Genomic DNA, 26,967 nt, shown 5'->3' with positions numbered 1-26,967 from the left:
GTGTGCTCTCTCTCGTAGAAAGATTCTGAAGCAATAGCGCTTGGCACCGAGCTATATAGCGGTTGACTCCGCCCCTTGCTCGAGTGCACCATTGGCTATTGCAGTTGCAATAGTGCGATTCAAACAGGCTTCAGTATTTTCTGAAGAGTTTCCCCAAAGCGTCAGCTAGTGATGCAATGTCTCATTCCATACTCTCAGGGAACCATGGTTATGGTGAGTAACCCGAGACGTTATCCTCTTTGCATGGAAATAATAGCGGTAGGAAATATTAACAGTGACATCACAAACATGAAAAAATACAGAACAAATCAGTTTTGCAGTTAAAGGTTTAGTTAAACCTAAATTGTTTTATTAATTACTCCCCCTCATGTCGTTTCAAACCCACACGACTTTCGTTTATCTTCGGAACACACATTTAGATATTTGAATGAAATCTGAGAGATTTCTGTCCCTCCACACAATCATTTTGATGCTTCAAAAAGTTCATAGAAATCGTAAAACTAATCCATATGAATTGAGCGGTTTAGTCCAAATTTTCTGAAGAGACATGATCGCTTTATATGGTGATCAGATTGAATTTAGGCTTTTATTACATATAAACATTCATCAAAGCACACATCAGTTATGCTAAACGGAATCTCAATCATGCTTGCTTGACGTGCGAGAACCAATGAGGTTTGTCCTTGCGCATCAAGCGCATACGGTTGAGTTTTGTTTTTTTAGTCTATAGTTGAGATTATGTTCGTTGATCTTAAATGTGAATAAAAGCCTAAATTCAATCTGTTCATCATATAAATGAATAGTCTCTTTAGAAAATTTGGACTAAACTGCTTGAATCATATGGATTAGTTTCACAATCTCTTTGACTATTTGAAGTTGCATGGACTGTCAATGGAGGGACAGAAATCTCAGATTTTATTTAAAATATCTTAATTTGTGTTTCGAAGATGAACAAAAATCGTACAGGTTTGGAACGACATGAGAGTGAGTAATTGATGAAATTGTGTTAATTTGTGGGTGAACTAACCCTTTAAGTTTTAATAAATGGACTGGGTGGACAGAAGAACTGACCATCTAAATAAAGTCAGAATATAATATCTTGCTCCACCTGTGACATTCCTTCCCAGCTGACATCACTGACAGTTATTGAACTGAATTGAAACACTGAATAAAACTGAGCTGAATAATAACACTATTACCTCCTGTAGAGCTGCTTTACATGAATTTTACAAACATTAACACTTATTTTCTGTATTACATAAAGAGCCATATAAATAAATGTGACGACTCACCTTTCACGATCCAACCAATTCCTGATAGAATAAAATCAAGCTCCACCCTTTTTCCTCATTAAATATTTTGAGTCCCTTGGAAATACAGTACATCATATACCAGAAAGCTTGAAATGAAAAGAATACGCTACTTCAATTAAAACAGCATACAAGTCAGATGGCCACAACTTCATAAAAAATATGTTCCTTTAATAATACACACTTAAAATATGAACTGCAGGTAGTAGTGTGAGGTGTCCTTACGTGAGAGCCACACGAGTGCGACTAACAGTGACGCTGGAATTCATGTTGGACCGAAACACAACTGCATTCATAGCACTGAAAACGCTTAAGTTAAATGAGCAGTTAACAGGAAAAGGGGGATGGGGTGATAAGAGCATATCTGTATGTATGAGTAGAAATCCAGTCTCTGTATTCTGATAAGCCACTAACTACAAATTTAAAAAATAAAGACACATTTGGCAACATAAACAGTGTTCCAAAGGGAGCCGGAAAAGAAACATTACCTAGGTGTGGCACATAATCCAAAATCTGTTTAATGAAGTTAATGAGCTACTGGGTTCTTCTCCGTTCTCAGACGTGTCCTTTCTGTTAAAAGTGTGCCGACATGCGCAAAATGACACAAAGTTTGGGGGACAAGTCTGTTTCTGACTGCTGCAAAGACACTCCTTCCAGAAAGAGTGCGAGAAAGCAAAAGATGGGTTCAGGGACCAGTATTCTGTCATTCCTGCTGAAGGAAGTGGAGGAGGGTGGGAATGGAGAAGGCTCTGATCAGAGGTGCTGTTGGAGGAAGTACAGTAGCATGATCTCGTAGTGCTCACCGGACTCAGGACAGCGAATGCTGTGTCTCTCATTGGGGTAGATCTATGGAGAAAAAGTATGAGGAATTATTTGGTTGAGAAAAAAAAAAATTAAATAGTAGCATTGTATATTTTGAAGACTCTGTTTTCAAACCTGTAGCTGATATGGCTTTCCTGCACGGATGAGTTGAGACACCAGGAAGTTGGTGTGGAAAAAGTGCACGTTTTCATCAAGGAACCCATGTAAAATCAGTAATCGGTTTGGCCTTGGGAAAAAAAAAACAAAGGAAAAAACGTTAGTGTCTAGTTAGCAAAGTGAAAAGATAACCAATTGCTCAAATAATACATTCTGAGAGGAGTTAACTAAATGGTTTGATCGAACTGGAGAGATTCATATCTTTGTCTACTCGATTGATAGTTTATATATTTTTTTAAAGAAAAATCATTCAAATTGATCAAATACAATACATCAGGCTTTTGAGGAATGTTTACTTATACATCTTTAAATCATCATTATATTGTATTGCATTGCACTATATTTAAAGTGACGCAACCCTCCAACACAATAAAAACTACAAAGATTTGATCATAAAACTAAGCATTTAAATATCATCTTACTTGGAGATATAGAGGGACAACTTATATTTATATGCATTTTTTTTTTTTTTTTTTTGCAAGTAGTGCTATTATACTGTTATAAAGATCTCATTGATTTACATTGCAAGCTATTATAATTTCATCTTAAATTTTGCCCATATAAATTCCAGAAACCCCACCAATCTGCTTATTTTTGCTCAGTTGGCACATCTGAATAAAATGTAAGTGTTTTTTCCCTCTCTCCTCAAGTATGACCTCCATACTCTCATCCATCAGGCCTTCATGGCTCAAATAATATTAAATATGATACTCAACAAAAACAACAAAAAACATGCAAAATCCTGTCAAAATTATCAAACTTCTTAAAAAAATATAAGATTTCTGACTATTATAACAAAATCCAAGCAACTTTGGATGCTGGGCTTTTTTTAAGGTTAGAAGACAATCACTGAGATGAAGTTGTATGCCAAGAACATATAATTAGGGTGAAACAAACGTTGCACGTCCTCTGGCCTGAGCCGCAGTAACTCACTCGTTGGGAAGTTTGTCGACGTGCAGTGCGACGGAGCCCGCCTCATATCCCTGCTGGTTATTTTCAGGCACGTCCATGTAGCGCTCGGTGTAGCCAGTATCGTATGCCATCCACACCGTCACAGGAGCTCCTGCTATGGCCACCTGGAGCACAGAATGGGTAACTTGCTTAACACATGATCAGAACAAACGTACAGATACTAATTTTAGTCTCAAAGTACACACGTTTGAAATTGTTTCTTCCCTTATATCCAAAATACAGCTCTTATTTTCTATTATGGTAATTCCAAAAGCATAAAAAAGCTAATTGACCATGATTACAATTTCAGAAAAGCAACAAAGATCAGCAATTCGATCTCTAGTAAGGTGCATTTGAGACGCCACCTGCTGGTGAAAGCGCATGAATGGGTGGGGTTGAGGGACAGTTGAGCAAAAAAGAAAGAAATTTTAAGATGATGACGTAACATTGGGGCAGCTGTAAATCTCACCTTGAAGATGTTTGGCCTGTGAATGAGGCCCATGAGAGAGAGGAATCCACCGTAGGACCAACCATGGATGGCAACCCGACTCAAGTCTATGAACTTGTACTTCTCTGCCACAAACTGAAGCCCCTCGACTTGATCTTCAATCTCCACCTGCCCCTGAGGTTGAGGAGAAAATAATAGGAAAATGAATAAACAGTACCGTATTCCATGTTTCATACCTTACCTAAAGCCTGGTATGCTGCATTCAATGATCTTTACCTTCAACCATGTGAAATATTCAAGGTAATTTGAATGTCTTTCAAATACATCAACAATTTTTAAACTTGCACACTAATGTTCAATAGTTTGTAATTAGAATGATTTATTTAATGGTTTTGAAAGAAGTCTTAGTTTAGGGTCCAATTCTCACTATTAACTAGTGTCCTAACTAGAGTTGGACACTAATCTAAAGTGTGACCGAAATCTCTTACGCTCACCAAGGCTGCATTCATTTGATAAAAAATACAGTAAAACAATATTGTGAAAATGTTTTCTGTTTTTAAATAATTTTAGAATATAATTTATTCGTGATTTTAAACTTGAATTTTCAACTGGCATTACTCCAGTTTTCAGTGTCACATGATCCTTCAGAATTCTAATATGCTAATTTCTAATCAATTTTAAAAAATAGTTTTGTTGCTTAACATTTTTGTTTGGAAACCCATGATACACTTTGTTTCCGGATTCTTTCCTGAATGGAAAGTTTAAAAGAACAGAATTTATTTGAAATATAAATCTTTTATAACATTTTAAATGTCTTTTGTCACCTTTCATTAACGAATTTTTGAATAAAAGTATTCATTTTCAATAAACCTTTTGAATTAAGTTTTGAATTATACTGTATATACAGGCGTTGCTAGATGGCTTTGTTCTGGGTGAATGTTAGGTGGTTTCTTACTGTTCTGAGACAAAACAGCCTATCCTTTATTTATAAAACGTTAACTTGTAATTAATAAGCAGTAGTCATGTCCCAATACAAGTTTTACAAATTAACTTCATATCACACCTAACCACTTCAATAAGCAGTGATAGAAATGAGTTGGACAGAACTGAAGGTGTCTAATTCAGTCTTTGAGTAACAAGTGGGATCATATGTCAGAGCCAGTGTGAGCTGTCACTCAGTAATAATTTTAACACCTTAACATTTATTGACCAACCATTCCAGCCACTTAAATTGCAGCATGATCATATTTGTGTCTATATAAAGCATTTATGCAACCTGTTTTCAACACATGCTGGCTGACCTTTTAAAAGCAGACCCTAATGTGTTAAATGTGAGGCAACTGTTTACAACTGGCATTAAGATGTGTTTTGGCCGATTGGATCACAAGTGGACGATGCTAAATACAGGTGTAAACGGGGTCTAAGCCCCTGTTTACACCTGGTATTAAGATGCGATTTGGTCGATCGAATCGCAAGTAGAGGAAAGAGACACATGCCCGTTTACACCTGGTGTTTTAATGCCTCTTGTCCACTTTCAACCACTTCTGTACTGATTTCTTCGAGGGGAGGGTCAATGGGCAGGTAAATGTGTTGGCTTTTTCAGATCTTTCTTCGAACGCGCCCGGAGAAAACAAAAATACTGAGTGCAGTAACTTTCATTTCTGCACTGACAGCCGCAAGACCAGCCGAACTCTGAGATTATGTGTTAGAAATCAGGAACGGTGAGAGAACATTGTGCTTGGTACATTTTCCGTCTTCAAACCAAACTTGGGTCTCCAGCTAAAGTTTAAATCCCGTCTGGCTAGCTTGCTTCCCATAATGTTTACGCGTTAGATCAATTGGTGGAGAGTAGGCATATTTTGCAGCTATTCGAACACATTCAACCACATGAGCATTTACATTACGTAAGCAATCCGGCTGAATGAGTTTTCAACTACCTCTGGAAGTGGTCAAAAGTGGACAAGCTCGAAACGTTTTAGACCCTGTTTACACTTGTATTTCGCGTCGTCCACTTGTGATCCGATCAACCAAAACGCATCTTAATACCAGGCCTAAAACGTTTTGAGCTAGTCCACTTTTACTTCCAGAGTTAGTCAAGAAACGCATTCGACCGGATTGCTTCCGTAGTGTAAAAGCTCATGTGGTCGAATGTGTTCAAACACCCACAAAAGACCGCCTAGTCTCAAACCGTTGGTAAAACCTAATAACTCCACCTGGCCTCTATTGTGTGTGCCGCACGCAGTTTGGACCATCTCTGCTTGTTTGCAATGCAAATATATAGTGGAGAGGAGTGTCTTAGTCTAGCATCTGTCGTTGAGTCGTAGCCAATACAGTCTTAAATAAATGTGCATGCATAGCATTTCAACTTTAATAACATGGGATTTTGGCCAAATAAAAGAAAAAGCTGAGCACTCACATAGCTACAATAAACTTTATAATCTTTAAGTTGATGAAAACGTAATGTGATGCATTTACTGCCTCAGATGCGGTCATGTGGCCGTTTTAATGACAAACAAAACACACGGGTCTGAAACTCCATTTGAGCTTGATTTTGGTAAAATGTTAATTAAATAATGATAAGTCTCTGGCCATATATAAAGCCACAATATCAACTTTGACAATGTGGTGTTTAATTATTTAAAAAAAATTGTTTTTTCCATTTCCTGAAAAGTAGCATTAATTGGAGATACAAGGTTTCTACCTGACAGCGACTATATGTTAATATATATTACATGACCAATCACCTTTTTTCGTTTTAAATACAATCAAACAAACAATCTCTTCCTGTCTAAGTGGCAGTTCCTTAGCAAAGATTTGCTGTGATGTTGTTCAGAGTCAAATGTCTGGCTACAATTGTAGACTGTAAATTCTAGTTACCATTTTGTTTTTAAGGGCCCCCTCAAACTTAAGGCCTCTTTGGCATGACCCTCTTCCATCAATGACCACCACTGCATAACCCAGAGATGCCAAAGTGTTCAGACGCAGATACTTCACACCCTTGTAGGAGTTATTTACTAACTGCACCTAAAAAACAAAAGAAAAAGGGAAACATGTTAAAAGTAGACATATTAAAGAATTTTTGTCACAAACCAAAATGTAAAGACATTCAATTCAGTACTGCAATTTAAAAGTCATAGTCCACCCAAAAATAAAGTGTTATCACTTACTCACTCTCACATTGTTTGTATTTTAATTCTTCCATGGGGGAATTAATTAATTTTTTTTTAACCAGTTGCTTTTTTCAATACAGTTACAATAAATGGTGAGTGGAGCTTTCAAAGAACAAATGGCACCACGTTCCAAACAATACAACAGTTTTCATAGAGAATCAGAGAAAACAAAGTTTGTATTTAAATATTTCCTTCCAATGGGTTGTGAATGCCTGAAACCATGTCAAATAATCAGTGAACTGAAATCAGGAACTCTATCAATTAAATTTCACAAACAAATCACATATTGCACAAGTTATACAGGCCAAATGTATCATTTCTTTATTGTTATTATTTTGGAGCTTTGAAAGACCAAGCCAAAGGAACATCCCGAGGGTGAGCAAATGTCAGAATTTACATTTTGGGTGAAACTATTACTAAATCTTAATTGGCAGTTTTCAAAAAAATCTATAGTGATACTTTTCAGACAAACCAACCTGTGGGCCGCCGTACACAAACAGGATTGTGGGGTGTTTTTTGCCTGGTTTCAGGTTGTGTGGTTTGTACAGCATTCCATATAGGCGGAAACCGGAATTGGCAGGGAAGCTAAATATCTCAGGAGGGACATAATCAGCTGGACAACCTGCACAACACAGACAAAAGCAAACAGGTTATTAGGGCATCTGTTGTTCTTTCCAACAGCTGTGCAACATCACCCTGACCTCACCTGTAGCCTCCATCATGCTCGCCCAGAACTCCGGTTCCTTGTGTATGGGGTCACTGTCAGAACCCGTCAGTTTGTAGACATGAACACACGGAGGGGTGCTCACGTTACTGTAGTGGCTAATGAACATGTCAAAGTTCTATATTGAAACAGAACAGAGAAACAGAGATAGTCAGAGTGAGACTGCCAGTCATGGAACACTGCTTGGTTTGCTTCAAGATATTGTAAAATAAAGCTTCAGGTTTTTTTTTTTTTTTACTGCAGGACAGATATCTGCATCAGTAATGTTTAGTCATGTGTATGGTTTTTAATAACTAGAATAATCATCAATTAAAAATGTATAACTAGAATAATCATACATTAAAAATGTTAGCTTGTTTAACTATAACACTAATATATATATATATATATATATATATAAGTGCTCTGAGTGCCACCTGAAATTTTCTTCTAGAATGATCATTTTTATCAAGCTTGTTTATTTAAGTTCGGTAATTTCACTTAAATGGCAATTAATAGGTAATTTTCATTGCCATTTAAGTGAAATTATTTAACTTAAATATACAAGCTTCATAAAAATGATCATTCTAGAAGAAAATTTCAGATGGCACTTAGAGGCTTTTGCATCTGAACTCTTCATATATATATATTTTAGTTCTAAGATTAACATAGCATTAACTAACATCAATGTATACAATCGTATTCTACAGTGTTAATGAATTGTAACGTATTTTTCCCCACCCATGTAAGATACAACCCATGATGCAAAAAAAAAAAAAGAAAAAAAAAAAGACATTCTTGCCTAAAACCACAAAAAAAAAACAGTTACAAATTCTGGATATTCTTAAGCAGAACATTTATAATTAACCAATTTTCTTCAGACTATATTTCCAGGGGATTATTTACCAGCGAGAAATAAGCTTCAGCCTTTTTTTGTAAAAAAAAATAATTTGCCATTTTTTTACATTTCAGAATGCCATTTTGATTTGGTCAGAAAAGGCCTTAAAATTGTCTCTCTCACACACACACCTGGCTAACAGAGCAGCTGTGAGAGAAGCCCGGCTTAGTAAGTCTGACGGTTTCTCCAGGAGATTCGTAGCTCACAACATAAAGATGGTGCTCAAGTGGAGTGTCTTTTGTGCCCTGGAAGTACACCAGTTTGGTGTCTTCGTTGACCCAGATCTGCAAATATAGATGAAAGAAAAATCTAAAGAACGGGAATGTGCGCAAGACATTTGTATTTTGAATTTGTTGAATAATACAGCAAACCTTTGATCCGTGTCTAGCCAAGACTTCCCACTCTCCACTCGTTATAGTCACCTCCTCTTCTATCTGGCATTTAAAATCATCTAATAATAATAATGATAAAAAAGTTAAGTCATTCATATTACAAGGCCCCATGCTTACATTTTGATAGAAGGACAAGCCATAGTTAAAAACGTGACCACGTAAATATGGAGGCAGAAATTAAAAATAAATACTTAAATAAATATATAAATAAGTAAATGTAATAGGAAAATAAATAGAATAATAAATGACTTGATAAAACAAATAATATTTTTATTCTTTGAAATGCTTTTCTTATATGTATTATACAGTCCTTGCAGAGCTCCAGTGGTTGAGAGCTCACACATAGAAACATTAGATCCAGTGATATAGACTGGAATTTTGTACAGGATGTGGCAGATCAACTGGACAGAAGTACAGTATGTTATTTTTACGGATATCACAGACCCATATTCAATCCATACTCAGTACTTCATCTTAGTAGGGCTTGTAAAGTACAGAAGTAGGTTATGTATAATTCACAAAACAGATATTGTTTTTATGCTTTATAATAGTTTATTATAATTACTGGTTTCTTTGTAAGTACAATTTCATGAACTATTGATTGGCTAAGCATTGTATAATGTTTGATAATGATGTATTAAGTTTTTAATATGGTGTTAAAGGAACACTCCGACTTTTTAGGATTTTAGCTTATTCACCGCATCCCCCAGAGTTAGATAAGTCCATACTAGGGCTGTCACGATGTTAGATTTTTCACACCACGGGTATTGTGGCCAAAAGAATTCACGATATCGATATATCGCGATATCTACAGAATCTATAGGAGGGGGAGGGGGGGATGGGTAGTTATCAGTCAAATGAATTTTTACTTTGTTTATATAGTTTTTCTTTTTTACCCAACAAACATAAGGATACTGATAAACACAAGGCACATGCATTTTTACTTCTTGCGTTCTCAATCTATGGCAAATTTTTGTGAAGGAAGACAAGCATGTGAAGTTTATCTGGTTTCAAACTGAAGCCAAACACTGTCTGAAGGTTTCCTGAAGAACTGAAAAGCTCTTAAACCTGTTGTTGCACTGGCACCAGTAAAGTCATGCAGATAGCAGATTTGACTAAAAAAATCAAGTGCAAATACAAATAGGCTACAAAAATAAGATGAGTAAAGAAAACGGGGTTCTTAATTTTAATAATCACCCCTTATTAAATATATGAACACAGAAACCCCCTGTTAACAGTTAATGTCACGTTTCCCATTCCATGATGACTAGTAAAATAATAGCCGCGTCGCGTCTATGACAACTCGAGGTATTGCACACCGGACACGCACTTTCTCAGTTTATGGCCAGCAATATCATTATGTTTAAGGACATTATGGAATTGAGATAATGTCTGTACTATGTTACGATTATACTGTACAATTAAATACAATAGTTGCTGAGTCTGTCATCTGAACACTTTTTTTCTGCGCTCTGTGTCGCGGCAGGATTTTGAACAAGGTCCTGAGCCGTTGCTGGGCGCCGCGGACAGACGCCGAATAGAACCGCGCTTTGCTTCTCGTCCGGTGTGTGTACTGTACACTCATACAGAATGTGTTCGAATTTTAAAAAGACGTGGCGCTGCGCTTCTCATCCGGTGTGCGACCACCTTTAAGGTGCTGTTTTCTTTGAAGCCGAAGAACTCTGTTCTACTGGCGAGCTTTCTTTTTTCGGGTGTGGACAGAGTGATCACTGACTAGCTGCGCGGGCGCAGACGAGCGCTGCGTCTAGAAAACGCCAATATCGCCAATACCGGTATATTGTATTGCTCTAAATTAACACGATGTCGATATTTCATGCTTTGAATATCACGATTATCGTCAATACCGGTATATTGCGACACCCCTAGTCCATACATACCCTTTTCATCTCTGTGCGTGCCGTAACTCTGTCTGACGCATCCCCCCGCTAGCCTAGCTTAGCACAAAGACTGGAGGTAAACGGCTCCAGCTAGCATACTGCTCCCAATAAGTGACAAAATAACGGCAACAATTTCCTATTTACATGTTGTGATTTGTATAGTCACAGCCTGTACAAATAACAAGGTCACATGAGACAGCCATCTTCTAACCGTATACATACTGGGAACGATATTCTCAGAAGGCGAAGCACTGCTACTTCTGCGGAGTGATTTACTCCAACTCTGAGCGAACTCTCTGCTCCTCACCATGGGGCTTCTCAGGTGCTGCGAGCAAATCACTCCACCCAAGTAGCAGTGCTTTGCCTTCTGAGAATATATTTCCCAGTATGTATACGGTTAGAAGATGGCTGTGTCTCATGTGACCTTGTTATTTCACTTATTGGGAGCAGTATGCTAGCTAGAGCTGTTTACCTCCAGTCTTTGTGCTAAGCTAGGCTAGCAGGGGGTGCGTCAGACAGAGTTACGGCACGCACGGAGATGAGAAGGGGATGTATGGACTTATCTAACTCTGAGGGACACGGTGAATAAGCTAAAGTCCCAAAAAGTCGGCGTGTTCCTTTAAGAAAATCTCAATATCAATATATTTATGCTCATAAGGTGATCAGTCAGGGTTGCTGTGGCTTGGTGCCACATTTTTTCCTCAATGTATTGACTAGTATGGAAAGCAAAGAAAAGCAGCCTCTTTGTAGGGTAAAACATAATTTACAAGTTTGATGCATTAGGGAGTTTTTATTTGAATGGTATCATGTATAATTTGCTTGACTGGGTGTCAGAACATTTTCACTAATTTGTTTAATTTGGACAGTGTCGTTTCCATTGCACCATATCTGCATATTTGCACTTCTGATCAAATCAGGGCAAAGAGACATACACAACTGCATGTTTAACACTGACCTTCTGAAGGACTGTATTCTCTGGACCACTGCTGGCAGCCTGGCTGTAAGAGACTGGTTATTCTGTACAAATGGCAGAAGCCCGTTTGTGATTCGTTCACCCACAGGAAGCTGATCTTGTCATTAGTTGTTTGAATGAAGGGATAGAAGATATCATGAACCTATTGGGAAATAAGACAATAAATTAATACAAAACAGTCAAATAAACCAAGACTATGGTCATGTTTGAAATAACATATTCCTATACTATTTTCAATTACATAGTACACGAATGTTCTGTGTGCATAGACCCTCATGACCATCTACATGGAAAATGTATCCCACAATTATCCCACATTATGTGTACCGTTTCACATGCTGCTTTTAAAAGATTCATCCTGAGTATTGTGTGCAGTTTGCAGTAACTAGTCCTCTAGTATAACATTCCAGAATACACAGACTATCATTCAAAAGTTGGGGGGTCGGTAAGAATTTTTTCCCCTCTAATGCTCATTAAAGCTGCATTAATTTGAACAGTAATATTGTGCAATATTACAATTTTAAAACAACTTCATATTTTATAAAAATTATTACTATTAAAAAAAATATTATTAAATGGAATAATCAGCAGGCATTACTCCAGTCTTCAGTGTCACATGATCCTTCAGGAATCATTGTAATATGCTGATTTGGTGCTCAAGAAACATTTCTCATTATAATCAATGTTGAAAACAGTTGTGCTGCTTAATATTTTTGTGGAAATGGTGATGACACTTTTTTTAGGATTCTTTAAAGAACACAAAATTCAAAAGAACAGCATGTATTTTAAATAGTAAAGACATTTATAATGTTACAACGTGTCACTTTTGATCAGTTTAATGCGTCCTTGATAAAAATATTAACTTTTTTTTTTTACGGACCCCAAACTTTAATATGTTCTTTCACATCTCTATGGCTACGTTCAGACAGCAGGTAAATGTGCGTTTTTTTTGCTCATATGTGACTCAGATCTGTTTTTGTCATGACAGTGTAAACAGCACAAACCACATGAAATCTGATCTTTTCAATACAGATTTGTGCTACTTTCATATGTGGTCCTAAATCCGATACATGTCAGATGTTTTGCCAATGGTCATATCGGAATTCATGCGACTTTTACAAGATTTTACATACCCGAAGTTAACAAGAAAGTTAGTCAGTGGAAGGTCAGTGATGTGTAACTCATAAGTATTACGATGACAGATCTATATACAAGCAACACATGAGGGTTCATATCATAAATGTTTAAAAGTTCTGCTGTCTTTTTCCGCATCCTCGTCTTTGTATTTTTTATACTGTGTGCATAAATTCACAAACACGTAATCGCTTACTTTAAAGTCCTATGTGTTTACTTCTGTATGACAGCGTGCTGCGTGAAGCCTTTTATCGTTCTATTTCGCATGTGGGTCAGTTCGCACTGGAATCTGATATTGGCCGCATTTAAAACAACAATCTGAACAACTATAGAAAAAAAATCTAATCTGAGCAATAAATCGGAATTAAGGTACACAGTGTGAATGTGGCCTATACGGCATGGAGTTAAATATCTTACATACATATGTGTGATGTGCTGACAGCTTCATGGTTGTTTCTTTTGCTTTAGTCAGTGACTTCAACCACTTTCACTTGCACTTTCAACCAATATTAATTTTGGTCTACACTCTGCTATATTCTGATTAGGCAAGATAATGTTGTAGCTCACTCCCCCCTCCAACTGAACTGTATATTGACCATCATATTGGTTATCAGCCAGTCTGTGGTCTGTAAACTTCGATATCAGTGCACCACTACACTTATTATTGAAGGGTCTTACGTTGATCCAAATGTCAGTGATCTCCTCATAGATGATGAAGGGCTGGACTCCCTCAGGCATGGCCTCCACATGCTCCTCCCACTGCGGATCATCCATGCTCACGGGTATGAAGAGTGCAGGTGGTAAAAGCACTATCTGAAGCTTCTGCTGACTGCGGTCTAGTAACACTGCCCAAGCACTGGAAAGAGAGAAAATGAAGCGAATAATCATTATTTTATTATCATTGAAATATTATAGTTATTAATATGTTGAATTCATTTTTTATTGGTACATTTTCTGTTTTCTTTTTAATTTTAGTTGTTTTGTATTTTATTTAGAGTTTATTTAAGTTTTCATTAGTTTTTATTTCAGTTTTAGTTACTTTAGTACATCAAGATAAACTAAAAAAGTTTTCCTTGGCTGAAATAAAAAAAAACAATATTTACATATTCTTTTACATAAATTATACATTTATATATTACAAAATAAACCTTGACTGAAATAAAATGAATTTCAGTAAAGAAACTGTTTTTGATGGTTTAGGCGACTTGTTTTATGGACTGGTTTTATTGTGTTTTGTTTTTTCAGAGCTTTTCAGTCCCTGATCACTGAACACTTTGAGAATTGTCTTTTTGTGTTTCACGTTATTCCTTTCATATTAAGACATTAACTCAGCAAAAAAAAAAAAAATCCTCTCACTTACATTTTTTCCCCAGCAAATTTAAAATATTGTCAATATTTGTATGGACATAAAAAGATTCAGCAACTAAGACATAAACTGAACAAATTTCACAGACATTTGACGAACAGAAATGGAATAATGAACAGAGTGGATGTGGTGTGGTCACCAGCTGCTTTCAGTACTTTAGTGCATCTCATCCTCACGGACTGAGCTAGATTTCCCAGTTCTTGCTGTGAGATGTTATTGCAATCTTTCACCAAGGCCCTTGCAAGTTCTCAAACACATCTGGTAACGTGGTTTGGCACTGCAAGCATGATCAGCTGTCCTTCCTTTAGCTCTGTCTAAGGCGTCTTTCATTATGGACATCGCAGTTATTGCTCTGGTCACATCTGCAGTCCTCATGCCTTCTGCAGCAGCCTATGTCATGTTTACACAGGTGATCAGGAACCCTGGCCATCTTTCTCCTGCTGTTTATCCCAGTCAGTAGAAAGGTCTCTTGAGTGTCCCAAGTTCTTGAAACCGTGACCTTAATTGTCTACCACCATTCATTTGTTAGTGTCTTAAAGGGGTGATATAATGCCCTTTTCACAAGATGTCCCCAGAGTGTGTATGTGAAGTTTTAGCTCAAAATACCCCACAGATATTTTTCTGTTTTCATGTTAAAATCATCACTTTTTGAGGTTGAGCAAAAACGCAACGTTTTTGTGTCTGTCCCTTTAAATGGAAATGAGCTGCTGCTCCCGGCACAGAGGGCAGAGCGATTACCTCACACAGACACGCACTGAAAATTTCAACAACTTTTAGCCTTTTATGTTTAAAACGGAGTCGGACAAAGATGGAGAGACTCAAGAAGAAGTGGCAACATGTAGAATGCAACAGGACATTTCTGAAGAGTTAGTTGATGAATTTATGTGTTTATCTTCTAGTCATTGTTTATATATACAAATTTTTTATATGAGTTTATATACACCAATAAGCCAAAACATAAAGACCACCTGTCTAATATGCTTTTGGTCTTCAGCGAGCTGCCAAAACAGCGCTGACCCGCCGAGGCATGGACTCTACAAGGTGTCCTGAGGTCTCTGGCCCCAAGACATTAACAGCAGATCCTTGAATTCCTGTAGGCTGAGAGGTGGATCGAACTTGTTGGTCCAGCACATCCCACAGATGATAAATTGGATTGAGATCAGGGGAATTTGAAGGCCAGAGCAACACCTTGAACATTTCATCATGTTCCTCAAACCATTCCTGAGCAATGTGTGCAGTGTGTCAGCGATCATTATCTGCTGAAAGAGCCCACTTCCACCAGGCAACACCACTGTCATGAAAGGGTGTACCTGATCTGCAACAATGTTTAGGTAGGATACACGTGTCAAATTGAGATAAATCTCAAGTTTTCCCAGCACAACATTGCCTAGAGCATCACACACCCTTCACCACAGTGCTTTCTGGTGCCATCACTTCCCCAGGTAAACAGTGCACATGTACACTACAGTCCACGTGATGTAAAAAAAAAAACAGGACTCAGCGGACCAGGTGAAATTCTTCCACTGTTCCAAGGTCCAGTTTCGACGCTCGCGTGCCCATTTTACGTGCTTTTAACGGTGGACAGGGATCATAATAGGCACTCTGGTTGGTCTATGGCTACCACATACACAGCAGAGTGTGATGCACTGAGTGTTGTGAAATTCCTCATATAACCATCAATAAAATTGTGTGTGCCACAGTAGACCTTCTGTTGGCTCGGACCAGACGGCATAGCCTCGTGTCCTCGTGCATCAATGAGCCTTGGGCGTCCACCAACACCCTATCGCCGGTTTGTGGTTTGTCCCTCCTCGGACAAATGTTGGTAAATTCTGCAACCCACAAGCCTTGCCATAATATTTTGGCCCTTTGTCAAAGTCTTTCAGATCTTTATTACTGCCCATTTCTCCTGAATCCAACACGTTTATTAAGAGAGCTGATTGTTTGCTTACCATCTAATCTACCCAGACCTTAAAATGTGGCCTTGTAAGGAGATGATCAATATTCACGTCACCCGTGACTGGTTAAAATGTTTTGGTTCATCAGTATAAAGGAAAGACATGAGAGTGAATTTCTTTAAAGCAATTATTTGTTGTTACTTACAATTTGCCATCTTTTGTCCATCCAGCTCTCGCAATGTACTCAACCCCAGGAAAGAGTGTTGTGAATGGGAGAACAAGCTCCTTGTTTTGTGAGCTAATAATCTACAAAAAGAATAAGAGATCGTTATAAAGCCTTTTAGCCAGGCATAAAGAAAGAAAAAGTGAGCTTGGGCACAGGCACCTACCTTTCCATTCTGGTCAGTTCGAATCTCTGCTAGTTTCAGGCTAATTTGAGGGTTCTTACTTCCTAAAAGCATGGAGAGGGGATCATCAGCATTAATTATTAACATTAAGCACAACTCCACTGACAAAATATTGATAGTAAACAAAACGATGCAAATAATATCCTGTATTTTTAAGAATTAAAGTGTTCATTTAAGAGTTGCACTTCCACATATATTTATGCCATTAATTCTGGCTTCAATTACACTTCCACTCAATGATGAACCAAGTTCCACTGAGGAAGCAGTGGTACTTGTCAACGACAAATAATGTCAACGACATTTTTTCACTGTCGAAAACGAGACGATAACTAAATAAAAACTAGTTTTGAGTGACAAAAACTATGACGAAAATCTATTGAAATTTTCGGCAACGAAAAAAAACGAGGCGAAAATGTTAGGGAGGGACGAGATGCGAAAGAGAGCTGAATTCAATCCGTTTTTCTGTGCGCACACAAAAAGCCACCTCTCTTGATCTTTCTTTCGTGTCTTTCCGCGCTTGAACGGACAAATACACACAGAATTATGTCAAAATGTTCGTTTTGGCGAGTATTCACGCAAACACAGTCGGTTTTGTCTCAGTTGAACGTAAACAGTTGGGAGAATATTGGATGTGTGTCAGTGTATTGGATCCGTGCATTCAGCTTTAAAGTGACAGCAGTCTAATAACCTGCTGCTGTCTGTCATTAATGTTAATCAAAAAACAAAACAAAAGAGAAAAATCACTCAATGATCTTGACTGAATAACTTGAATAGCTTTGATAAGGATTATTTACTTTATACAAAAAAATGTGTCCGCTTGAAATAATGAAGACTGTTGCATGTAAACTGTTATAAAGAATGCATATATCATTAATTAAAAAGAAGACCATGTTCCTGTCTCTTTATGAGAAGTGGCTTTATTTAATTTTAAGATAAATAAAGACATGTTATACGTCACAGCAGTTAAATTAAAGTGTCAGTATTGCATGTTCAAACATTACTATCATTCATATTAACAGGTTAAGAGATGTTTTCTCCAGGAATATTTAATGAGTTTGGACATTTAAAAGAAATGCTCAATTGATGCATTACAATTTAACTAAACCATTTAGATTTTCATAATAGATCTTATGATATTTAGTCGACTAAAACATTTTCAGATGACTAATATGACTAAAGCTAATTAGCATTTTAGTCAAAAGACTATGACTAAAACTAAATCATAATTTGCTGTCAAAATGAACACTGTGAGGAAGTTGAGGGGAGTTGGAAATTATGACAGCAATAGTTAAGTCAAGAACCTCTTTGAACCGGATTCAGTAAGAGCTAGTCTTAACACACAATATCAGTTCACTGATTCATAGGTTGTCTTTAGCAACCCAGTAGTCATTTGTTCACAAAACAAACTACATTGGTTCCACTGTATGTTTGTAGTATTTTTATTCTAAATGGATTTTTTAAATGGAATTGATTCTCGGTTCTCAACCATATGTTTGTGTTGTTTTAACAGTGTGTGTTTGTGATTACCAGTGCGAGGATATCTGTACACATCTGCCTTCCGCTCCTCCAAAGCTGGTGAGGGCACATGAATAATCTCTACTTCTGATTCATCAACCTCCTCATACAGCAACTGGAGCGTTCTGCCTCCATCTGCATCTACAAGCAAACATAAATAGAATAAGGTTATGCAGCAGGTGGTCGATGCATTTTGTGTCCAATCAGGCTAATGTACAAATGAATTTTGACCCAAATAAAACAAAAACAAAGCCTGGTTTATACCCGCCTCATCTGCACAAGTGCATGCAGAAAAAAATAACATCATTGCGGTGTGCACAATTTTTTTTTGTAACTTTGCATGCAGCTCCACTTCTGAAGGTGCACAACTAAGAAATAAACCCGTTTAATGAAAATAAAGGTCCATGTTAAAGGTTGTATCAGCGATTTCAGGCCCAAAAAATGCCCAAACATAAATGATCACATTCATCTAATCTTTCCTAACGATCCGCTAGCTGCCCGCCCCATAAGCAGGCCGTCAAAAAAACGCGTCTCTGTAGGCAGCCTAGGCTCTGAGATCTGCACACAAAAACAATTGGTTTCACCAACCACTCAAAACCAAAATAAATAGTGTTCCAACCAATCACCGACAGGGGGTGGGTGTTGTGAGGTTTTGCGCTCGTGCTCGGCTGCACGTGAAGTCGGAGCTGTAGAAGAAGCCAGCGTCTATCAACGAACAAGAGAAATTGAACATGGCTGAGTCAATCCCCAAGAGGAGGAGGAGGATTAGGGCGAGGGAATACCATCGTGTTTATTCCATAGTTATCGGGAAGGCTTTTGAAAGGTGGAGAGAACTTAAAGAACTGAAATTTTTTTAAATCGGACGCCGAGGTGGCACTGTTTCTTCTGGACAGCTGAGTAGCTGCTAGTGCTGACTTGTTTGGATGTGAACTGTGTGTGAAAATATCCTTCTTGAAAAAATATGAGCGAAGCTCGACTAAACTAACGTAGGCGACATTATGCTGAACAGAGTGAATATCAGATTGTAGGGATTTAGTGTGTGAGTTGCGTTTGTTAGCTGGCGCTAACTCACAATTGGCATGCTAGTGAGCCAGCTGATTCTGACGAATTGGAATTCGTTGATCATGTAGTTTTGTATGAAGTTGAACTGAAAGGGGTGACGAACGGGTCGCTTTAAGAAATGCGCGTGCATGATCGTTTTTTTTCATGATGCACGAAACGGGAGGGAGGGGCGAGCTAACTTGGTTTGTTTGGGATCTGGATTCAAACACAAACAGAAGTGACGTCACCCACAATCGCTGATACAACCTTTAAATAATTATAATGAAAATGCCATAATAACGCCATATCAGCAGCAATGGCTATATTCATGGCAATCAACAAAATTAAAATTTAAAAAAAATACTTCAATACATTGTTTACAACAATTTAACAATTTGGTCTTAGAAAACAATCAATATACAAAATCAGACATATATCAATAACAAAAACAGTAATAACAATTACATAGAATCTTTCAATTTAATATTTGATAGAAATCCTAAAATTATTCTAGGAGAAATCTTTTTCAAAATGCCCATTAACATATTTTATGAATAAAAACTTTGTTTAATATCATTAAAAAAAAGGACATTCTATTGAAATATGTGTTTTACCCTCTTTAATTCTTACACAATCACAAACCAGTTTCTCTTCCCCTTTCAGTAAATATGAATGAGTGAGTCTTGAATGTCCAATGCGGCATCTCGTATATACAACCTGGTCATATCTATTTTCAAAATAACAACAATTAACTCCTTGATTTAGTACTGGATTGACCTAATATAGTTACTTTGTACATTTACAATAAAATGGCAAATGGAATGGAACGAATGCGTAAATAACAGATTCAATATGGGTTTACACTGACATTGTCAATTTCCAACTGAAGTGTTTCTTTTAATGAAAATATTTAAGAGATTGTTGTTTCATTTAGTTTTATACAAATGTTCTAATATCCATATATTTTGTTCTAAGATCTCAAGTAGTAATTTCAAGACAAACTGTTTTTTTACACGATTCTTTGATTCTTTTGTAGTGTGGGTTTGGTGAAATGTACTAAAAACAAACATCATTGTGTGTACCTTCTCACGGCTGCTTCCTGATGGTTTAGAGAACAATTACTTCAAGTCGACCCCTGTCGTTTTAAAGAACTGTACAATGGCGAGCGCGTCAAGAATAAACAAGGCTTCAGCAACCGAAATAAAACAACCATAAACTCTCTAGGTCAGTGGTTCTCACTAACTACTGTATTTATTGAAGAACATACAGTTCTTGAAAATTCGGGAAATCGTAAAATAAACTGTGGTTAATTCATTTAACCACAATTGATTGTGAATATTATGGAAATTGTGATTTTGGCGATCAACAAACCTTCAGGAGCAGCCGGAGACCACCAGTACCCGGTGAAGCGGTCAAATTCTTCCTGAATCACAAAGGTTGCGACGCCAGCAGACTTCGGGTCTTCCTTGACATTATTCAATCCTGGACAAGTGTAGAAGAGATATCAGATTTCAGAAACATCTAATCACTGTAACCTGATGTGCTCTATTTATAGATCAATGTTCAAAGAGAAAAAAAAAATCATCCAAGATGTTTTTCTTTCTTCAGTCGAAAAGAAATTAAGGTTTTTGAAGAAAACATTCCAGGATTTTTCTCCATATAGTGGACTTCAACGGTTATCAACGGTCCAAATTGCAGTTTCAATGCTGCTTCAAAGGCTCTACATGATCCCAGTCGAAGAATAAGGGTCTAATCTAGACCAATCGTTTCACTAGATAAGACCCTTATTCTTCGACTGGGATCGCGTAGAGCCTTTGAAGCTGCATTGAAACTGCAATTTGGACAATCAACCCATTGAACCCCACATTGAAGTCCACTATATGGAGAAAAATCCTCTAAAACCTTTATTTCTTTTCGACTAAAGAAAGAAAGACATGAACATCTTGGATGACGTGGGAGTGAGTAAATTATCAAGAAATTAAAATTCTGACCTGAACTAATCCTTTAAATTGAAAATAACCCAGATTATACCCTTATTGGTAAACAACATAACTGCTGCTTTATATTAACAGATCAACAAACCTTTATGACAGAAAGTAAGTCTTCGCTCTTCTCCAGTTTCAATATTCGTCAGCCACAGGTCGTTATTATTTATGAAGGCAATGAAACTGGGATCACCGGGCGAGATCTTGGGGTCCATGCGAATCCCTGAGCACTGAGTCTTTATTTCCACAGGCTTCATTGAGGCAGCCTGCTAAACATCACATGAGTTTCAGGCATAGAGACACGCATGCATTATGAAGTAATTTCCCAAAAATATTAAACCGAGGGCAGCAGAATAAAAACAGCTAGACTCACAATGAATCCGTTATGGCCGCCGTCACGGCAATAGAAAAGGCTGTTGCTTGCTTGGAAGAGAAAAAGGCCGCTTTGTGGGTGATAGTCGTAGGACGTGATGCCAAAGACTCCCAGACGCTTCCTCTCACGGAGAAGCTCCTCCTCACGGGAATATACACCATGATGTGGGGTCGCCTACAGGAAAAACACAAATGAATGATATAATTAATGTGTTAAAATTATGAATGTTATAATCGCTCATATATGTGGTTATGCTGCTGTTAGCATCATATTCCTAGAACAAAACGAAGAAATTATACCTGAAAGTGATCTAACATCTGTTTCCATGATAACACCAGGAGGGCTTCTTTCCGAATCTTCTTTGGGATTTCAGAGTACAATAATGAGTTTTCTCTGCTCCCATAGGGCATTCCTATTTAAGTATGACAAAATGAAAACATTAGGATAATTATTGAAATGAAAGAAACTTGGAACAATTTTAACAGAAACTTGACTCATCAGAATCAAAACATCAAACATGTTGGTGAGACAACTAATCTGACATTATAATTAAGAAAAAAGGCTGATTAAAATAATGTATTATTTCTTAGAAAAGACACACTACCATTCAAAAGTTTAGGGTCAGTAATATTTTGTTTTTAAAGAAATTAATACTTTTATTCAGCAAGGATTGAATTTTATTCATCATTAGACTGATTAAAACAGTAACAGTAAAGACATTTTAATCTTACAAAAGATTTATATTCCAAATAAATGTGGTTCTTTGGAACTTTCTATTCATTAAAGAATCCTGAAAAAAAAATGCATCACAGCTTCAACAAAAATATTAGGCAGCAGCAGCACATCTTTTTTTAACACTGATAAGAAAGGATCATTTGACACTGAAGACTGGAGTAATAAAATCAGAAACTAAAATAGAAAAATATATCAAAATATATTTTAAAAAGCAAATTTGAACTATTTTCACAATATTGCTATTTTTACTGTTTATTGAATATTAGAGACCTCTTTCAAAAACAAATCTTACAGACCCCAAACTTTAGAACAGTCATGTGGTGCGAACAGCAAAGTCATGTGGTCCAACCAACATGCATGAGGGGAAAAACCAAACAGGAAATTACATCAGAGGCCCCCTGCAGATCCTCATGGCTGTGTCTAGGTCATTACATCAGGTCATTTGACTTTTATGACAAGCCAAGTTTACTTCAGGTTGTTTTACAATGATTCATTTCTAACTTGGTATGCGTTTAAAAAAAAAAAGATTTAGCATTTTCTTTATCATGAACACTTTTTCACTGAACCACTGCATAACCATTTAAAGACACACAGTCTAAAAAAAAACCTATATTTTAATAATGAAATGAGGAACTGATGCATTTGTTGATATAAGAAGCTGCATTCTCATGAAAAGGTTTGACTGTGTTCACAACTACGAGAAAAGAGTACCAAGGTAGTAGAGCCGGTGCGAGTGAGGGCCGGACTCATCATGCTTCTGAACGAACTGGAAGTCATGGGGTGCCTTGTTTATGATCATTCCCGAATACTTCCGGCTGCCGTGAATGATGTCACGCAAGCCATCCCATGAGTGCTTCTCCACAAAAAACTGGGAGGGGACGTCTTCCATTTCCACAACCTCTGTGCTGTCCGAGATGTCATCTACTGCGGTCATTCTGACAGCTGCAAAACTGAGCACAGGAGCGACCCATCAGCCACACACTCAAAAGACATTTGATTTATATAAAATGGGGTAATGTAAAAAAAAACACTGCCGTACCTTTTCCAACTACCTTCAGTGTCGTCTTCAAGTTTCAGCCTTTTTCCTCTATGCATTAACCAGCATACAACCCTCAACTAGATCTGGCAACCTGCAGGATAGAGAAGAAAACATACATCATGCCTTACTTGTAATGTCTTTAACTTATTTTCATTAAGGGCTTTTCTCATATGAAAAACTGATTTGATTTAATAAATTGCATGTCACGCAATTAGATTAAAACTCGCAGCCATAATATAAAGAATTTTGCGATGTGTTTTTTCAGGAGCTGATTTTCATTTAATAACGTTGAGTAAACATGATATCTGTAAATCGTGATAACTGTAAATCTGCACTGTATGCAAAATCTACCGCAGAAATGATGAGCAGTCGTTATGTACTTTCCAATAAGAGGGAAATACAAGCCACTGAGGTTTCAGAAATAACTAAGCATTAGCATGAGGAATGTTATTAATCTCGGCTCTATGTGAGAGGGTGCGAAGTTGGTAAGAGTGATGTGGAGGAGGAAGTAGGACAGACGCTATTATGCCAAAAAAGGTGATGCTGATAATATTTTCCCAGGTGGTGTCTATATATGGCTTATTTTACCATAATTGTTGATGTGGTACTGGTACAGTTAAGTTGAATCATTTTGTGAACCTGTCACACTGCAATGCAAACTGAGCAAAAAAGAGGTTGTCAAGGACAAGTTAAGTATAAATTGGTTATTGGTGTTGCTTATTTCACATGGGAATAGATTCAATAATCATAAAAAAAAAACGAATCTGAAGTCTAAATGGTATAGAAGCTAAAACTGCTTGTTTAATTGTAAGGGTCAGAGAGAGGGTGAAAACTGTAATGGAAAACTAAACAACGTTTTGCTGGTATGACCCATTAAAAATACAACATTTGACTGACACAAACAAAAAGCTATACAAATAACAGTCATCCATTCAATCTGTGGAAACTGAAACTATCAAGCTGATCGGAAAGGTTTCAAAGCAGTGAACCTTGTAAAGGACAAAATACACAATGTTTCCAACATGACTGTTAACCTTTCTACTTATTCGGAAATACAGAGTTGTAAAAACATTATAAATTGAGCTTTTATTATTGAGTTCCAAAAGACACGTACGAGGACAAGATTCATACAGCTAGCAGCTCCTGGTTTGTATTACAGACATAATCTAACAACAGCTGCTGATCTCAATATTATTCAACTGTAAACCTGGGTTTGCAGTGTCACTAACTGTCATTTGGCAGTTTCTTGTCGAACCAGTTTAAGTGCCACAGATCAATCATTGGTTGTACTTGTTGCATTTCAAAACTAGCAAGCTGCTTTCTTAAGACAGATGGGCACCAAAAACATTCAAAACACTCAAACATGTGTGTAAAAAAACACATTAATATTAATATGGTTGAAATATTAACTAAAAAAAGGTTTAGGAATCCCTAAAGCTGCCATTACAGGCGAGTTCAGAAGGGTTGGTCCACATTCCAAACGTGCAATTCGATTTGGGTAGTAACTGATAACATGTCATTCTAGATTACGTAATCAGATTCCAAAAATCAAGTACTTGTATTTAGATTATATTACATCTTAAAATACTCGTAATTAGGTTTGCTGCGATAGTTGGTGTTACACAGTGTTCAGCTGCACATTGATTATATCACTTGCCCAATAGGGCACTTTATTTTGTTATTTTCATTTTGTTAATAAAAGATCTACGTTTAACATAAGCGAGTTTGTCATTGCTTGTACTGTTTTGTTGATGTGCTTTTCATTCAAATTAAAATGAACCCACCAATCATTCAAGCAATTGCCATCCCAAAACTGACACAGAGTGAAAATAAAATGGGCAAGGTTCAATTGTGCACGGTACCAGGATTATTACATATGTTTACTTGAAGTAGGCTAACCCCTTAGATTTTAATTTAATAAGTTAGGTCAATAATAAAATTAAGTCAATATTTATAATCATAAATAGAATAAAGTTTACTTCACAGTTCTCTGATGTCGGTTAATGGTCATGACATGCAGGTAAACATAAAAAAAAAAAAAAAAAACTTCTTTTTAGTAAGTATTATTTTCATTGTTTTTAAAATTATTTATTTCTTTTTTGTATGATTTAATTCATAGCTTTTCATTAAATCACACGAACCCCCTTCAGTTCAATCACAAACCCCAGTCTGGGAAACCCTGACTTAAATGTAATATTTAATGCACTTCATGTTGTTGATAAAGAATGGACTATATTTTTTATATTAATATGGTACAAGATTATCCTATTTAAATCAATGTGATAAACGAGTTAGGTCATAAGAAATCTAAAAGTAGTCAGATTATATTACCTTAAATGTGTGCTGTAATGGATTACATTACTATTAACTAAAATTTTTGTCCTGTAATTTGGAATCAGTAACTTAACTGACTACAATTTGTAGGTAATCTAGCCAGCACTGTTCGAACTTTACGGGTGTTTTCTCAATTTCTATTTGATTACAGTAACATGCGTTAACGTTACTTGGATGGAAAAAGTCCCGAACGCCCCATGACATCCAAACGACGGTCACTCACACATTCATACTCCATTAGCGCAGATGAACAGCCTTTTTACTACCAGCTAACACACATTTACTGAGAAGTGACATGTTTTAAACCGAACTGTAAGTGATTTGTGTGAGCTATCAGATGTTTTAGATCCCTGGAGTCAGAATCAGCTGATGAGTCAAAGACATGTTTGACCGGTTGTACGTGTGTGTTGCCTGTGCTAACAGTTAGCCGAGCTGCTATCAAATCTAGATGACGGGAAGTCAAATCAATCACAAAATTACACTTTTAATATATAGCGATATTTTTACTTGTAAATCATGTCTTCTACACAACAGATATCACGTAGAGTAGGCAGTTAATAATACTAGTAACGTTAATGCTAATAATAATATCAGGTGATAATATCGTGTTAGCATAAATATCTCTCTGCTTTTTCCAGGTCTATCAGATGATCTTTATACTGTCAAACACTAAAGCACCTTCATCAGCTCATCGTCAGATTATTCTATATGATGATCGTTATGTGCGGGTGATTGTCAGAGATCATCAGCTGATTTCATGTCTGCTCGGCCTCTTTTGACGGGCCGCTCACAGCAAACCGCTTTGTTATGAACATTATCATTTCAACTCATGATCGCTCAACATCGCAAGTGGGTACTTACAGGTAGACCCTCAAAGCAAACTCTCATCTGTGACCTGTTGAATTCTTAAACGTATTTGCTGGTAAAAACAGAATCCATAAGCGCGAGAACTGCACAAAGCGACAGTCATGAGTGCTGATGAAAACCAACAGAACATCATCAGCCACACCGGAAGCGCCGACAAACTCCTACTTCCGCTTTCCGTCTAGCCGCATTCAGTTACATTATATTAAAAACGCTTTAAAAATGAATACATGAATCCGAGACATACATATATACTGAATACACTTACATCACATTATTATATTACGCTTTTCGCTTATGGCAGATAGATAACTATATAATGTTTAACCATATACTGTAAGTAGATAAAATGTCATATATTTAAAAGTCCTATCAAAAGTATTTGTGTGCTATGAAAATAAAATATTTAAATAAAGCACATTGAAAGAATAAAGAATATTCACTTCAAAATTATTGGAATTCCTGTATTTCTGCTGTATAGCCCCAGTGTAGCAAAAGCTGTTGTATAGTTCTAAAAAAAAAAACATATAGCAGCTTTACAATTGGCCTCTGTGAATT

At 36.9% G+C, this 26,967-nt stretch overlaps 1 protein-coding gene across 2 annotated transcripts; it reads right to left on the bottom strand.

The window, feature by feature from the left end:
• Window positions 1-1,456: 1,456 nt before the first annotated feature.
• Window positions 1,457-26,587, bottom strand: dpp9 (dipeptidyl-peptidase 9). 2 transcript variants are annotated; one of them, XM_084388701.1, is made up of 21 exons: window positions 26,407-26,587; window positions 23,212-23,302; window positions 22,884-23,122; window positions 21,737-21,849; window positions 21,438-21,611; window positions 21,162-21,330; window positions 20,451-20,561; window positions 18,051-18,179; window positions 16,506-16,567; window positions 16,322-16,422; window positions 13,534-13,711; window positions 11,704-11,863; window positions 8,830-8,909; window positions 8,590-8,742; window positions 7,564-7,699; window positions 7,334-7,479; window positions 6,565-6,711; window positions 3,709-3,861; window positions 3,222-3,364; window positions 2,247-2,358; window positions 1,457-2,156 (listed from the first exon to the last, which is right to left on the bottom strand). In XM_084388701.1, the coding sequence occupies exons 2-21, from the start codon at window positions 23,265-23,267 to the stop codon at window positions 2,064-2,066; spliced, it is 2,655 nt and encodes an 884-aa protein (XP_084244827.1). In that variant the 5' UTR covers window positions 23,268-23,302; window positions 26,407-26,587; the 3' UTR covers window positions 1,457-2,063. The 2 variants fall into 2 exon arrangements, with proteins under 2 accessions (XP_084244827.1, XP_084244826.1); XM_084388700.1 differs by having other exon boundaries at window positions 21,162-21,333; window positions 26,407-26,561.
• Window positions 26,588-26,967: the final 380 nt, after the last annotated feature.

This window comes from Rutilus rutilus, assembly GCF_951802725.1.
Source record: "Rutilus rutilus genome assembly, chromosome: 19".
NCBI classification, from domain to species: Eukaryota; Metazoa; Chordata; class Actinopteri; order Cypriniformes; family Leuciscidae; genus Rutilus; species Rutilus rutilus.
This window is presented reverse-complemented; position numbering and strand designations above follow the sequence as displayed.

Excerpts from the sequence above, each read along its gene's own strand:
- dpp9 (XM_084388700.1), bottom strand. The coding sequence starts at position 23,267 with ATGCATAGAGGAAAAAGGCTGAAACTTGAAGACGACACTGAAGGTAGT. Across the intron at positions 21,850-22,883 it reads GCACCGGCTCTACTACCTTG|GAATGCCCTATGGGAGCAGA; the intron begins GTACTCTTTTCT and ends ATACTTAAATAG. Across the intron at positions 16,423-16,505 it reads GAACTGACCAGAATGGAAAG|ATTATTAGCTCACAAAACAA; the intron begins GTAGGTGCCTGT and ends TTCTTTTTGTAG.